At 42.2% G+C, this 15,036-nt stretch overlaps 1 protein-coding gene across 4 annotated transcripts in view; it reads right to left on the minus strand.

Annotated features, from left to right (window-relative positions):
• Positions 1-1,198: 1,198 nt before the first annotated feature.
• The window catches only part of EDEM3 (ER degradation enhancing alpha-mannosidase like protein 3), a 31,054-nt gene continuing 17,216 nt past the window's right edge, over positions 1,199-15,036 (minus strand). For 2 of the 4 annotated variants that reach the window (XM_062003477.1, XM_062003476.1), the window contains exons 12-20: positions 14,049-14,132; positions 13,365-13,489; positions 12,714-12,879; positions 10,214-10,368; positions 9,306-9,459; positions 8,632-8,826; positions 7,667-7,832; positions 6,320-6,505; positions 1,199-4,800 (exon numbers count right to left, since the gene is read on the minus strand). In XM_062003477.1, the coding sequence (XP_061859461.1) occupies positions 4,394-4,800; positions 6,320-6,505; positions 7,667-7,832; positions 8,632-8,826; positions 9,306-9,459; positions 10,214-10,368; positions 12,714-12,879; positions 13,365-13,489; positions 14,049-14,132 (1,638 nt within the window). In that variant the 3' untranslated portion in view covers positions 1,199-4,393. The remainder of the gene's footprint in view (positions 4,801-6,319; positions 6,506-7,666; positions 7,833-8,631; positions 8,827-9,305; positions 9,460-10,213; positions 10,369-12,713; positions 12,880-13,364; positions 13,490-14,048; positions 14,133-15,036) is intronic. The other 2 variants (XR_009819348.1, XR_009819347.1) reach the window with 2 other exon arrangements.

Consider the following 15,036-nt stretch of genomic DNA (forward strand, 5'->3'; position numbering starts at 1 on the left):
GAGGAGCACAACACTCCCTGTGGAATTTGTCTGCTGGTACCAGTGCTCGCTCTCTGTGTATTTCCCTGTGGTAATCTTTTTTTATCATCATCATTTTAATCTTTTCTGCAAAAGCCCAGGTTTGTGCTGCACTCCTGGGAACATCTGTTTGCCTGTCTCTGTCACAGTGCCCTGCACCCTCTGACCCAGGTGCCCGCCTCTAAGTACAGAGGCTGCTACAGCAAGGGCAGGGCCTGTAACCTGAGGAACATCCCAAAATAGATGCAAAGCCCAGAGTAGGTGGATGTGGGTTATACACCCCTTAGACCTCATGCTTATCCCTTAGCCCAGCTTCAAGGCCCTCCCAGGGGTTGAAAAAAGCAGAAAGAAGGTGCCTTACCTCCACAGCACTCCAAGCTCTGAAGTCCAAATTCTCCCACAACTGGAGGCTGAAACAATTTGTCACTTCCCTGGCGAGGCTGGTACTGGTTTCTACACAATAAATGTCATGAACAGCAGTGGTCAGCTAAACAAGGACTTGAATTTACAGCTTCTGCATCTTCTATTTCCTTACTTAATGCTATCTTCCATGGTGAAAGAGCTCCTAGGAGTAGAGGTTTTGGAGAACAGCTGGTAACAGAGAAGGATGGGGTATCTTTTATATGATGGGTGCCTGAGCAGGCCCAAGGGACAAGCTCCTTGGTTTTTTCGTTCTAATGAAGAGGAGGGGAAATGGCCACACTTAGGATGAATTTTTGAGTATCTGTACTCTTGCTGCAGGCATGGATTCCAAAAAAAAGCAGCCCAAGTGATGGGATAATAGAGGCAGCAACGGACCCCTCAGATGAGGTTCCTGAGAGCCCTCCCAGCGCACTTGCCCTGTTACACAGCAAGGGTGCTGTTCTGATGCTGCACAGCACCTCTGCACAGGGCCCCGGGCAGGGAGCAGTTACCCAGCCTCTGCTCCTGCAGCAGCCCCGGCTCTCACGGGCTCTGTGGCTGGGGCTGAGCTCTGGGCCCTTGCCCGGGGCTCCTGGCCGCCACAGCCTGGCCGGGCCGCGGAGCGCTCGGGGCCGCCCCCACTTCCTGGCGGCGCGGCCCGGCCCGGCCCTCAGGAAGGCCGCAGCCACAGCCATGAGGCAGGATCGGCCCCACTGCAGCCGAGGGCGAAGGGAGCTGTGGGGCAATGCCCAAAGCAGGGGCAATGTGGCACGGCTCGACCAGAATATTTACACTTTATTAAATCTTTACAATCAGCAATTATAATCAAGTACACAACTATGTACACGGATTATGTACATTTAGCCCAGACTTTTACATCACAGTACATAGTTGCCCTTAGAAATATTGTGTACACTTGCCAGCAGACAGGCCAACCCAGCGACGGTGGTACAGCACCCGTGGTCACACACCTTTCAGAGGAGAAGAGCTGGCTGTAAAGTGGGCTGTCTAAAAAAAAAAATACTCCTATAAAATCTGAACATACAAGATTTCATTCACAGAATGGTTGGTTGTGTTTTCTATGTTCTGATTGATGCCTTTTGCATAAGATGTCCCGTTTTTAGCCTCTCAGACTCATTCACGCCTACCACTATGCCTTCAGGGACTCTGGCAGGAGGAGGACGACCAAAGCTGGGCTCGCTTTGAAACTTAACGTTAAGAAACAAGAAATGTAAACAATTAATAAGATTCCTCTAAGATCAAATAACAAATTAATTGGCTGATCTGAATTACATGGCATGGAATAAGTGCTGCGACTCCTGAATCCTTCAGTGTTTGATAGCAGGCGAGTAAAGGACCATACAGAGAAAGAGGCGATTACAGAGTAATGACACGAGCGACATTTCACACTGAGGGAACAGACCTCTAAAAATTTGGGAAGAACATTTACTCCCCTCTGCAAAAGCTTTTGTTTGATGGATACATTCTTTTTGCTTTTTAATTCAGTTTTGTCACTATCATCTTATTTCCAGAATGACATGAAAAGGTTAAAACTAAAGCCTGTTTCCTTAGGAAGAAATACAAAGTGAAAATAACCTGAATAAAACTGCCCCAAATTTAGTCCTTTCCCAAAAGGTCAACCATAACCTGTTCAGTTCTGTAAACAAAGCCATGGCTCTCATTATGGTTTTAAAGGTAAAGTAGAGCAAACTGAAACAAAATAAACCAACCTAAAAGGAAGGTTATTGTCTGAGGTAGGCCATCACCAAAGCCACGCTTCGAATCCATATGGAGTTCTGGGATCGTTCCAAATCCCTTACAAGGAGAGTCAAAGTCTGCTGCTTTAGCAATAGATGTGAGAAAAGCAGTGAAACAAAAATAAGCTGGTGATGGCAGGGAAAGTTAATGTTTTAATAAAATTTTACATCTACATTTTCTGTAAGTAAAAAAAAGAAAATCTTTAGCTGCTATACTGTCTTGAAATAACAACCAGAGGGCCTCTATAGCTATAGAAATAACTTGATTTCAACCAAAAGAGCTAAGAGTATGAAGATGCAGTCCATGTCAGAGAACACTGGAGCAAAAACGCTCCTGTTGTGGCACTAAGCACTGCCAGACCCAGGGAATTACCAGAGTGAGAACACTTGCCCCATGGCCGATGGCCTGAGCCCTGCAGCTGATGGCTCCCAGGGCAGCCCTTGGGGCTCCCACTAACGAAGGACACTTGTAAGGCTCCCACCATCAAACACTCTACATGGAGAAACTCACACCACAGAAACATAAATAAAAGAATTCCCCAACTGCTCCAAGCTCAATCTGAACCTCCATATAGTTATTTGTGCAAAGGAACTAGAACTGCATTTCAAAGCTCATTTTTTCAAAAGGACACTTATTCCCCTTTCCACTACTGCTTCCCTTCCTTCTCCAGAGAGCCTGCCCTCCTGCTCCAGCCACCTCAGGGCACTGTTCCCTTGCAGGATCACATGCTGCCTGGCTGTTGTGCTCTCAGAAGGTGCCTGTGCATTTTGATCCTCTTGCTTTCATGGGCTGGGCAGTGGCCTGGGCTGGCTTTGCTGGCGCTGCCCAGCAGTACACACTGACACACACAGTATGGCTCTACTAACCAACAACTGCACATCCAGCACGTGTCATTCCACCACCAAAATCAAAAGGTGCCATTCAGAGTAGGGCTTTTTTTGTGTTTTAAATCCCATTGGAACGCTGAAGATAAACCTTCCCTTTTGCCTGGTGCAGCATATAGGCAGTGAAACATAAAACAACTCCTTGAACCACAATTCACTAAAAGCAGTTTATATGAATCAAGTTAATTCGGTTTTGGCAGTTTCTTTGGACACAAAATGCCTCTCAGTTGGTCAAACACCCCTATTTTCATTTAAATAACGTTTTTTATAACAGGGATAGAAAATTAGGACTTGCACTTACCTGCACCCAGCTCCCAAAGCCCAGAGCAACACACCAGCCATGCTCACAGTTTGCCCCATGACACTTTGAACCATGGACCCAACAGCCAAAATCCTTGCCCTTCGCTCCTGGCACTGGCCTCATTGCCTTAAAACATATAGGCCTTGCATATAAAAAGAATGACAACCAAGTCAAACTGTTAGAAGTCAAACTCTTAGAAAAAAAAGAAGAGTTTTGTTACAGCTGATCTAGCTGGGTTCCATGTCCCATCAGAGAACGTTGCCAGTTAAAATTCCGCATCTTGGAGCAGATTTGAGGCTTTTTTCAACCTGGACGGCCAAAGGAGATACCTGTAACTCAACATCTGCCATGTCCACTCCATCTCGAGCAGAACTTTCAAAAGGCACCGTGAACCCTTGTCTGGCAGACACCAAGGCTGTCCTGGCATCCCTGATGGAACCTGCCTACTCTGGCTGAAAGCGGAGCAGAAGGGAAACCACACGAGTCATCACTGTCACTCTCGAGGGTAAGAGACAGGAGGAGTGATGGGCCACGCTTCCACATCTCAATGTGATATGTCAGGACAAAAACTGCTTCTGGCTGGGTCTTACAAACAGGACAACTGGAAACATCATTTCACCTGCGAAGGCTTTCACCTCCACAGACAGCAGGGAAAGCACCCCATGGCTCCAAGGACTCCCATGGCCAGCCGTTACCTGGCACCTTCACCCCAACTTGTGCCTTCCAGAGCCCAAGGGAGCCTGATCACTCAAAGCCTGGAAGGCAGAAGTCGGGCTCGTTCCCGAACGAGCCTCCTGGGTTACAGCACCATGCAGTCGAGCCAAAGGCTTCAATTGCACGTTCCCATTTTTAAACAGGAAAAATTAAAACAATACACAGAGTGCGTGCTGGATTTCTGTGGTAATTTCCAGGCGAAACCTGGTTGCTCATCACAATACTGAATATGTTTTCTAGTTCTCAGATCTCAGAGCCTCACTTCTACCCAAAGAGTTCACCATTTGTTTACTAACAAATAAGTTATTATTACAAGTCATAGCTCATCCTTTTCCATCATTTCAAATGCTTCTATATCTTCATTCCAGTCTGCTAATATGGATTCCATAGGTTGGACTTTATTATCCCAGTTAACTTTGGAATTTGACACTGTCTCAGTCTTTTGTTCCTGAGGCTGGTGATCCCCTGGGGTACAAGCTGGCTCTGGAGCTCCAGCCTCATCGGGGCTGGGCACGGCAGGATCCTGGTGGGAAACAGAGTGGCTGTCACTGTCCACCGTCACAGGAGATGCAGGATCAGGGTCAGCAACAGCAGAGCTTTCTCCTTCCTCAGGCTCCTCACTGACTGCACCAACATCCTGAGATGCTGAAGTAGCTTCCTCTGAGTTCTGTTTGTGTGAATCGTTTTCAGATAATTTCTGGTCCGTATTCTCCATTTCCAAGTCTTTGAGAGGAGAGAGAGGGGGAAAAAAAGCCTTTTGAAAACACTAGAAAGGCAGCATTTTACTCTGTTTCAAACACAAGGTCACTTCCCTCAACCTCATTTCCTCAAGGAAGCACAGAGTTTCCATTGAGATGATGTTATTAAAGAACATATTTTAGAGAGAAAGGTGAGGAAAGATACTGAAACACATTTTAAACAAGGGCAAACAACACAGCAAGACTAGTTTTGGTTCCTCAAATTTGCATAGTGCCTTCTGGGTCAACACTAGTTACACTCTTTTAGTCTTAACCAAACATCCACTGCCTGCATGGAATTTTAAAGCACACACCAGGATCTCACCTAAGTGAGTGGGAGACAGAGCTTCATCAGGCCACTGAACTGGGAATTAAAGAGCCTGAGCTGAGGCCTCCCTCATCACATCCCCACTCAAAAAACCCGACATCCATATGGTATCTCAAGCATTGGGGTAGTTTACAACAGCTCTCTGATTTAACCATGCAGGCTCCTCTGGAGCTCAGTGCTTAGAGCTAGTATACAGGACGCTACTATGGCAAGAGTTCTGGGGAGTGGAATTGCACATGCCATGTTTAACACAGGATACTTACTGCTATCAATAATGTAGTTTGGAATCGTTTTACCTTTAAAGATTGTTGCTGGGATTCCAAAGGGAAGCACGAGGAGGGGGGAAGAAGCAGATACAGATTATAAGTTCTCAAAGGCAGAGCTATCTTTTGCATTCAGTATTTTGTTAGGGCAGCTTAACCATAGTTATAAACAGGAGGCATTTGTAAGCAGCTATAAAGAAACACCACTGTAGCTTTTCAGTGTATCACCCTAGCAAACAAAATCAGTGCTGTGAGCGGTTTGCCAGAGACACTTTTCCCTACATCCCCTGCCGGGGCAGAGCAGTTGCTACCAGGAAGGCTCACAAAAGGAAAAGCTACGATTTTCTGCCATATGCAAACACTTTAATTGGGAATGTATTAGCTTGCAATTTTCCTGTATTATACAAGAAAAGCTGCAAAACATCTGAGGTCAGCAGCCTTATTTCCCATGATAACCACTTCTCCTTAGACAGGCAAAATAGCTGTTGTGTCTCTCCTTTTGGGTACCAAGTGTGTCACTGGGGAGGAGCTTAATAAGACAGAGGCATATACCATGTAGGGCACTGAATACACTCATGCTATTCCTGACACTACCTCAAAGCAGATTAGGACAAAATGGGTGCAAAAAGAATCCAAAAGGCTGTATTTTCTAATTAGTCAAGCTGACATTTGACTTATGAACGGTATTTCTGGATGTTAAACTCAAGGGAAGGCTGGGACAGGCGGCAGTGGACAATGACATCTCTCAGATAATAGCTTGCTCATGAGAAAACTAATCCTGTCAAACAGAAAACTAGAGCTACCAAATAAGGCATGTGCACCTCTGGGCAGTGACTGAAAGCAGTCCTGTACATATCACGTTGTGTCACAGCACAGACAGAAGCTGCATTCGTACAAACACCCTCCAGGCTCACCTCTGTCCTTTGCTTTATCAGAGAGGAGCACCTCCACAGCCTCGTACTCCCGGATCGCATCCAGGATAATGTTCCCTTCCTTGTTGAAGAGGAAGAGCATGGGAATCGTGATATCATCTGTATTCTTCCCATCCCCAGCCATTTGGAAGAGAGGAGCTGTGTCGCTGCTGCTTCCCTCATTGTCATCTATCCAGATGCACGCCAAAGGAAAAGCAAATCTCTCGTTAGCTAAACACACCACAACTCCAGCAGACTTTTTCAAGCAGCTTTCTACAGTCCAGTCAGTTCAGAGAATCCCAGGCAGAAAACAGTAAAAGTCAGTTGTAAAAACCAAAAAGTCAATTTGTGAACTTATTTTCCTTAACATTTTTCATTTGGATCTCAAGTGTTCCCCAGCACGTAGAAGACAGCACTACTTCAAAACTCAGTGTTCCTTAAAATAGCAACATTGTCACTGCTCTTGCAGATTAAATCACCCAGAATCACAGAATCTTAAGGGCTGGAAGGGAACTTGAAAGATCATCTAGTCCAACCCCCCTGCCAGAGTAGGACCACATAGAGTAGGTAACACAGAAACTCATCCAGGTGGGTTTCGAATGTCTCTGGAAGAGACTCCACAACTCATCTGGGCAGCCTGTTCCAGTGCTCCCTCATCCTCACAGTGAAGAAATTCTTGTGTTTCTTTGGAACCTCTTATGTTCCAGCTTGTAGCCATTGCCCTTTGTCCTATCATTGGTCATCAATCACTAAGAACAGCCTGGCTCCATCCTCCTGACACCCACCCTCTACATATTTGTAAACATTAATGAGGTCACCTCTCAGTCTCCTCCAAGGAGAAGAGCCCCAGCTCCCTCAGCCTTTCATCATAAGGGAGATGCTCCACTCCATCATCTCTGTGGCCCTGCACTGAACTCTCTCCAGCAGCTCCCTGTCCTTCTTGAACTGAGGGGCCCAGAACTGGACACAATATTCCAGATGCGGTCTCACGAGGGCAGAGCAGAGAGGGAGGAGAACCTCTCTCGACCTACTGCCCACCCCCCTTCTAATACACTTCAGGATGCTATTGGCCTTCTTGGCCACGAGGACATTGCTGGCTCATGCTCATCCTGTTGTTCACCAGGACCAAGAGGTACTGTCCACCCCTCCCAGTTTGTTTAGCTACATTTTCTGCACATCACCAGACAAAACCAAAACACTTCTTAATCTTCTGAAAGCCCAGTTTTTGTGTTAATGTCACATCAAAGGTTTAACAGCTTCTTGTCAGCCTTCCAGTACCTTCACATCTGTAAAACACACATTACATCTACACAAACTTAAAAGATTTTAAGAGCTTCAAGTTTTATTTACCAATAACAATGCCTCCTATTGCTCCAGCCTTTTGAATATTTCGTGCCTTTTCAGCAAACATACACTGGCCTCTCTGCATCAGAGCAATTTTCTCTTTCACTGCCTCAGGATTAGTGATCTCTGAGCATCCATTATACGGCTTAATGGTTGCAACAAATCCTCGTGTCTGTTTGGAAAAACAAAAACAGAGAGTTAGAGCACTAGGTTCAAGCTTGTAAAAGATTCCTAGGCATTTTAATTTCTTCTGTTAATCTAACACATTTAGTGTTGTCTTCTGACAGTGCAGGCAATCTTTACCCTGAAGATGGAGTTCTAAGCACCACAGCACAACTGAGTAAAAACCTAGTTTTTTTACTGAATAAAAACCTAGTTTTTGCTCAGTGCATTTTCTCTACACCTGTGAGTTGCCATCTCCAGAAAACTTTCTTCAGTGAACTGCTAGTTTGGTACTCCTCTTTTAGGCTGCATCTTGTCCAGCTGAAGCCATTGGATTTTCCTGCTGCTTCCAACAGGGACCACTGCCTCTGGGATGTTTTCTTCTTCCATCTAGATACAACCTTTTATAAAACCTTGCAAAAGAGCAGCCTCCTTTAACACCAAAAAGGCTTCTGCAAATTCATGGCTGATACGGTCAGGAAAACCTTTCCTTTTATCACTGTCTCTTAAGGTATGCACTGCAGATTATACCCATTTGTTTCAAAAATCATACCGTGTATGCATTTTACAACCTAAATCATGACTGATGACTCAGGAGCAGAACATGGGCCACAGACTGATAGGCCACTTACCTAAAATGCTGTTACTGCAGCATTCTGTCATTGCTGCACCCCACCATGTTACCCCCTATTAACTGGTCACTCTCTCAGTGGTCATCCTGAAACGGTGCCAGTACTGTAAAATTCAGGCTTATGCAATAAGGAAAGTAACAGAAAGCCAGGAACACATCACATATACATCTCACGTACCCCTGCTTTGTGTTTGGACAAATCCATCCCAAATTGTGCTGGTCCAGCAGTCAAGACCACCCTGCCAAAGAAGGGATGGGAAACAATTTGAACAGCACGAGGAGGCAGTTGTTGCTCTTTCTGTTGCTGACTGGAGAGTTCAATCATTTCCTGCATGAACCGGAGGCCGTCTTCTGCATCAAGTGAACTTGCTGCCTGAGTAATAAAGAAACAAAAAACAGTTTCTTCTTCAATGCATGGCAAAGTTGGGAAAAAATAACCCACCCCAAACAAACTGAAGTTACATTTGCCTGGACCACTGCTGCACAGACTTTAAAATACAGAGTGATGTTCACTGGCACTCGTCCACCATTTCAGATAAGGAAACTAACCTTGTAGCACCTCCACCACAACAACTAAAACCAGAGAAACACACAGATCTCCTAAACAAGTGGAATTAATCTCACACAGAAAGATAATCTTTCAGATCAGATGTTTTTTGCTACATCACTTCAACATCAAAAGTCTCCATCTAACTGAATGAGGAATTAGTTAAGTGTTGCTGAGGCAACATATTAACAAGCATCAGCCTGGTAAATCTAACAGCTCATGTGCCTCCTTCCACAGTCTGTCTGTCTCTCCTGAACCTCTAAGCATCATATATTTACTTTTTGAAAGCACTGTCAAGGTCTTACTTGCACAGCATGCTGTACTAATTGTACTCTTCCATCTTTCAGATGAATCAAACTGACTCCCATCTTCTTCAATATCTCCAAGTGTTCGGGATTACTGGCCATGAAATCTCTGGCTCTCAGCGGTGGTTTTGGTCCACTTCCCAAACTCTCTTCTCTGCCAAAAGATATTAGAGACCAAAGCTTTAAAACCCACAGATCATTCTTAAAACATAGCTCTTGCATTATTCCTACCCCCATAGGACTGAGATTCTTTGGGACTATGTAGAGTCCAAGCTTCACTAGAATACAACTTCAGCCACTTCTAAAAACTCGTTGGTAATATCAAAAATTTTGTAGTGCAAAAAAAGCACAGGCAATGTTGATAAACTGCCATAGGCTCTCATTTCTAAATAGTCTGTATTATTTTAAGACTGACTAAAACCAGTCTTCCTCGTACAGTTGCTACTCAGTTTTACTCATGAAGTATAAATATCAAAGAGATGGTCAGAAGGACAAACTTCCTCAGCTTCAGACTGTCCTAAACTCTTCAAAATAGGCAAAGTTATGTCTGGTAACATGATTTTGTCACTGCAAAGAAGAGATGCAGAACTGTTCAAAAGTCTACAGAAAGTAATTTTACAAATCTGATATATTTCCTGTAACACCTGGGCTACAATTCCTGCTTGCACTGTGTGCCTCATTGAGCTCCTTTTGCTTTGAAAGACTAATTCCTGCTGGAAATGATCTAAGCCTTGCTGACGAGGCCAGAAAAAACAGATCTGATTTTTCCTGTAGCTAGGCTATTCATTCTAAAAGAACTACAAACTCAGGCAGAGCAAGCTCCAATACACTTCACATTTCTCCTGTGCATAACAGACCCCATTCCAGTTACTCCTACGCTAACAAAAGACAGAAAATACTCATCTTACACTCTGGAAATGCCCCTGGGACAGCTCTTATCCACCACATTCTTCAAAGGCTCACGAATACTTTGAGCAAACATAGGGTCATTTGGGAAAAGGATCTGGGTGTTTGGACAGGTCCAGTCAAAGTTGCTGTCATCCAGCTCTGTGTATTCTGTAGTCTAAAATGAAAGATACATATTAATTATGCAGGTTATATCGTTATATTAAAGATTAGAACTGACAGACCTACCTGTAAGCAATCTGTGTACTCAGGACACATAGCAGCTGAATGCAATAAGCAAGCTACCACCACACAGAGTGCAGGAATGCAGAATACATCATTCTTTTATGCTACACCTTGGAATCATAAAGAGTAACCTCTACACAACAACCCCTTCCCAGAGACAGGTAATGACAATACCGCTTCTAATTTGTAACTAATTTGTATTCACAGTTTCTAGATTTTTATTTTCTTTTCAGAAACAGCTCATTCTCTATTGGCAAACTGCACTTCTCAAGCCTGCTCATGACATAGTGCCCCTGTACCTTTATGTGCTGGACAAGTACAGCAAGCAGTTACCATTTCACTTGTTACTGCCTTTATGCTGAGCGGAGCAGCTGCAGGCCTTTGAGCCATTCTTGCTTCATACTGCTAAGAATGTCACACCTTTTCATAAAAAACAAAGGATTCGCCTCTTTAGGAGCCATACAAACTTGGAAATCTGAATGAGCGAGGACAAATCCACACATAATTCAGACAATCTCTACTTTCAGAAAAGATGACAAGAGTCAACAGTTGCCCAGCGTGCTGGTTCCCAACATGTGAAACCATGTGAAACATGTACAATGATTTGAAGCCATATTTAGCTAATTAAAATGCAAGTATTTAAAGGTTCCCTAAAGCACAAGACCTAAAAGGCTGTTAGTTTACTGGAATAAACACTTTAAAGTACCAATGCTCTTATTGTGACAAATACAGTCACAGCACTTAAAGAAGGTCTACTGCAAGCATCAGCACAGTAAGACATGACCCTTCTTGTTTGAGAATAAACACAAACAGGATGTTGGGTTGATGCTACCAACTATCTCTCAGATATTTCAGCTTGACAGCACTGTGCTTATATTAAAAGCAATTTACACATTCCATTTTTCCTTATCAATTTTTCTCCCAACAGATAACGTACTTGTCTTCATAGAGTTTTTGTCATTTAATGCATTTCCTTGACATAATTTTGAATGGATCTTTCTGACTTGTATATGAAGTTAGCAGCTTTGACTTAAGGAGTTGAAGAAAACTGTATTTGAACAATTTATCCTCTCTACTGGCCTTTTATTAACATTTGTGGTTCTCAACAAAACTACATATGTCAGGCCAGCACTTAACACAGCATCAGCTGTGGGAATCCTGTCTGTCTCAAAAGTATCAGCTTTTTGTGTTGGGAATTAAAGTGCTATAAAATGTTTCTTCAGACCCTTCAGAGAACTTCTTGCAGAGTTTAAAAAACAGTTTCTTAAATACTCAAGAGATGGCCATTTCAGAGAGGGGGTAGGCTCTCCACCATAAGGAACATGAAAAACCAGCCTCATGATCCGTTAAATGTATTACCAATGTTAGCCATTAAAAGCAAGGAATTACATTTTTTTTTCCACTGTCTAATGCTAGAGTCCATAAACAGAAAAAGTGCTTTCTATCCAATGGTAAGATTTCTCCAGGACACATGGCTTGACACAGAACATAAGCATTTTCCTCTGATCCAGGTATGATTGGAAAACTCACAAAGAGTCAAAATAGAAGTACACTAACATTAGGGATTTACATCCTTGATGTCCTAGACACCTCTCTCTCTTTCTCTCCACTTTCTCACGCATTTATTTTGCTTGCCAGCAGCATTATTGCCTTAAAGATAAATCACATCACCTGAGCAAAACACAAACTAAAAAAGAGGAGTTTTTATGATGCATCAGGGCACAGTTGTATCACTACAGGTTACTTGGCAAGGTTAAATAAATTATAAACCCATACATGTTCTCACTTTCACAGAATAGATGCCTATGGCATTGACAACAACAATTAAATATCCCCAAAGCTACAGATTAATCTTGTCAAAGTAATGTTATAGCAGTCTCAAAAAACCCTTTCAAAATTTGCCAAGGTTTGTGTAGTAACATAAACAACAAAAACTGAGGCATGTTGTTGTAAATGTTTTAGGAAAAAACATTACAAAATAAAGATAAAAATATCATAGTGTGTTATTTTCAAATTCATACAGAGATGGGGAATGATTTTCTTTTTAAATACTGCTAACATTCCACAGTATTTTTCCTCAAGATTCATTGGTGTAGAATCCAGACATGGAAACATTTTTTATACTCATATGACCGGTACTGTTAATATGTTGAAATAGTTCATATCAAATGAAGTGTTAACACTTCAAACTAAGATTTTTCTTCCATTTCCTCTACTAAAAAAAGGAACTATCTCAAAGCACCTCTAAAAGTAATTTAGATTTGAAGTATTACTTACTATATTTTTTTTTGAGATGGTTTGATTTGTAGTGGAAAGCCAAAGTGGTAATAAATGAGCTTCTGTAGTGAAGATATAATCCTCAATGTCGAAAATCATGTCTTCCTTATCAGCAAACAGTAGGTAAAGATACTTAAACATCTCAGCAAGAAAGAATGAGTCCATTCTATGGAAAAAAAATCCCACAGATGTCCATTAGGAAGATCTCCTTTTTTATAAATCATCAGTAAAACAAATACTCATATTGTCTAAAGACTTTGTATTACTGTTGAACTTGATTACATTAACATTCCTTTTGCCTGCAAGAAACCATGTTTGGAGGGAAATAATTGAGCATATTCAGTACAAAACAGCATTATAGAAAACACAAAAAAGCTCTTTACAGACTTCTAGATTTGAAGTACATTTTGTTTGACAGTAATTCACCTATTGCTCTGAGACAAAATGTTATTCAACTAAAACTACTTTTATGTAACAAAGAACAAAACTATTGAAATAATTTGTACACTATGACAAATGGGTAATTTAAGACTTGTTTATCAAAACTGAAGACAGCTGCTCAAGAGTAAATTAACTCCATTATATAAACAGGGTATTTAGATATTTTCTATAATCTTTTAATGCAAAAAAAACAATTGCAAAAACTTTCACCTGTCTTCATGACTTCCTGTACGAACATCCTTCATTGCAGCAAACCCACAAGGTACTCTTGCATACTTGTTCAAGTTTTCAATGAGTGTTTTTCCTACTTCTAGATAGTAAGGGTCCCCAGTAGCCTGTAAAAGAAAAAGAAACAAACCCCCAAACCAAACGTAGAGCTGCACTTAAGACTTCCTGTAAAATTAACAGCTTTCATCTTCTCAATGCTAATTTGACTCCATATCTTCTAAGACATGAGTCTTTTATTAATAGTGCTATATACAGTCACAGGAGAGACTGCTGAGATACTACTACACTACCTGTTACATGTGTGCAGCTAAGCACGTGGAAATACAGAAATGTAACACGTTAAGGCACTGTTCTTGTCTGCAAGGTACAAATGGCTTTTGCTCTTTGTCCCTCAGCTCTCTTTCTTAAAAAGAGATCAGCAACCCCTAAATATCTTTAAAGTTACAGGCCTTTGGCACTTAATAGCTTTCTTTCTAATTCTAGGTATATAAACCAAAATTCTTAGAAATACTTTTGATAACCAATACTTTCATCCTGTTTATATAGAGAACTGGTTCCAGTAGACAGAATAAGCTGGAAATACATTAATCGTTCCCTATTGAAATCATCAAAATTCTAGCTGCTAGACAAAGTGACCAAAAGTCAGAGGGCTGAAAGTGATCTCACCTTATACAAGAAGTAAGTGCTTTCGGCAAATTCAGGCCTTAAAGGATGCTGAGCCCAATGGACTCTAAAGTCTGTTGTGAATGCCTGGAGAAGAAAAAGAACAGACAAAAATAAACGTAGAATGATAACCAAACACAGGTTTCATTTTGAATCCGACATTAACCATGTTACAACAGCTCAGGTACACCACAGTGAAGGACTGAAGGTCCAACATCAGTCTCTGAAGGCTACAAGAACCTCTACCTAGCCAGTATATTTCAGGCCAAAACGTAACCCAGTGCACCCTCTTAGTATGACTGAGAATGATGCTTGTGATCATGCAGGAGTCTGGACATCAACAGCCTCTTAACAGAGCGTTCAGCAGGAACTTGTGCTCCAGACCCAGGAGGCAGCAGGCAGCCTTCAATTGTCCCTGTCAGCACAGGATCGCTGCTGCTGCAGCCCAGCCACAGCAGCCTGTGAAGGGCTGCTGTTTAGGGACCACCCAGATTTGACAAACACCATTTCTGCAAATGTACCTGCTACGTGACGCAGTGCAGAACTGTCATTTCAGAATGATGTATGTAAGCATCCGTTTCTAACACCACAGACAAGAATGCAGTTATCTAAAAATTCCCTACTCGTTCCTAACATGCACTGGCAAAAGCCACTTCTGTGACAGTTTACATTCATAAGTTTATATTAGGGTTTAAATGAAATCTTTTCTAAAAAGGATGGCATATTGGCTTAAATCCAACTAACTGATCTTTCAAAGTTTCTTTTGCAAGGACAAAGCACTGAAAAAACCCCTATGCAGCTAAATCATATACTCAAAATCATTCCAATGCTTAGAGAGCATTCTCTGGTCTCAATATCCACATCAGGCAGATGTGATGTTAATTAAAATGTTCACTTACAAAAATAAGCTTACACCAGAGGAAAGTCAAAATTAAAACTGGAGTCAGAAGCTCTCTCCCATATTCTGGGTCACCACAGAATATAGACACTC

This window comes from Colius striatus, chromosome 10 (genome assembly GCF_028858725.1).
Source record: "Colius striatus isolate bColStr4 chromosome 10, bColStr4.1.hap1, whole genome shotgun sequence".
NCBI classification, from domain to species: domain Eukaryota; kingdom Metazoa; phylum Chordata; class Aves; order Coliiformes; family Coliidae; genus Colius; species Colius striatus.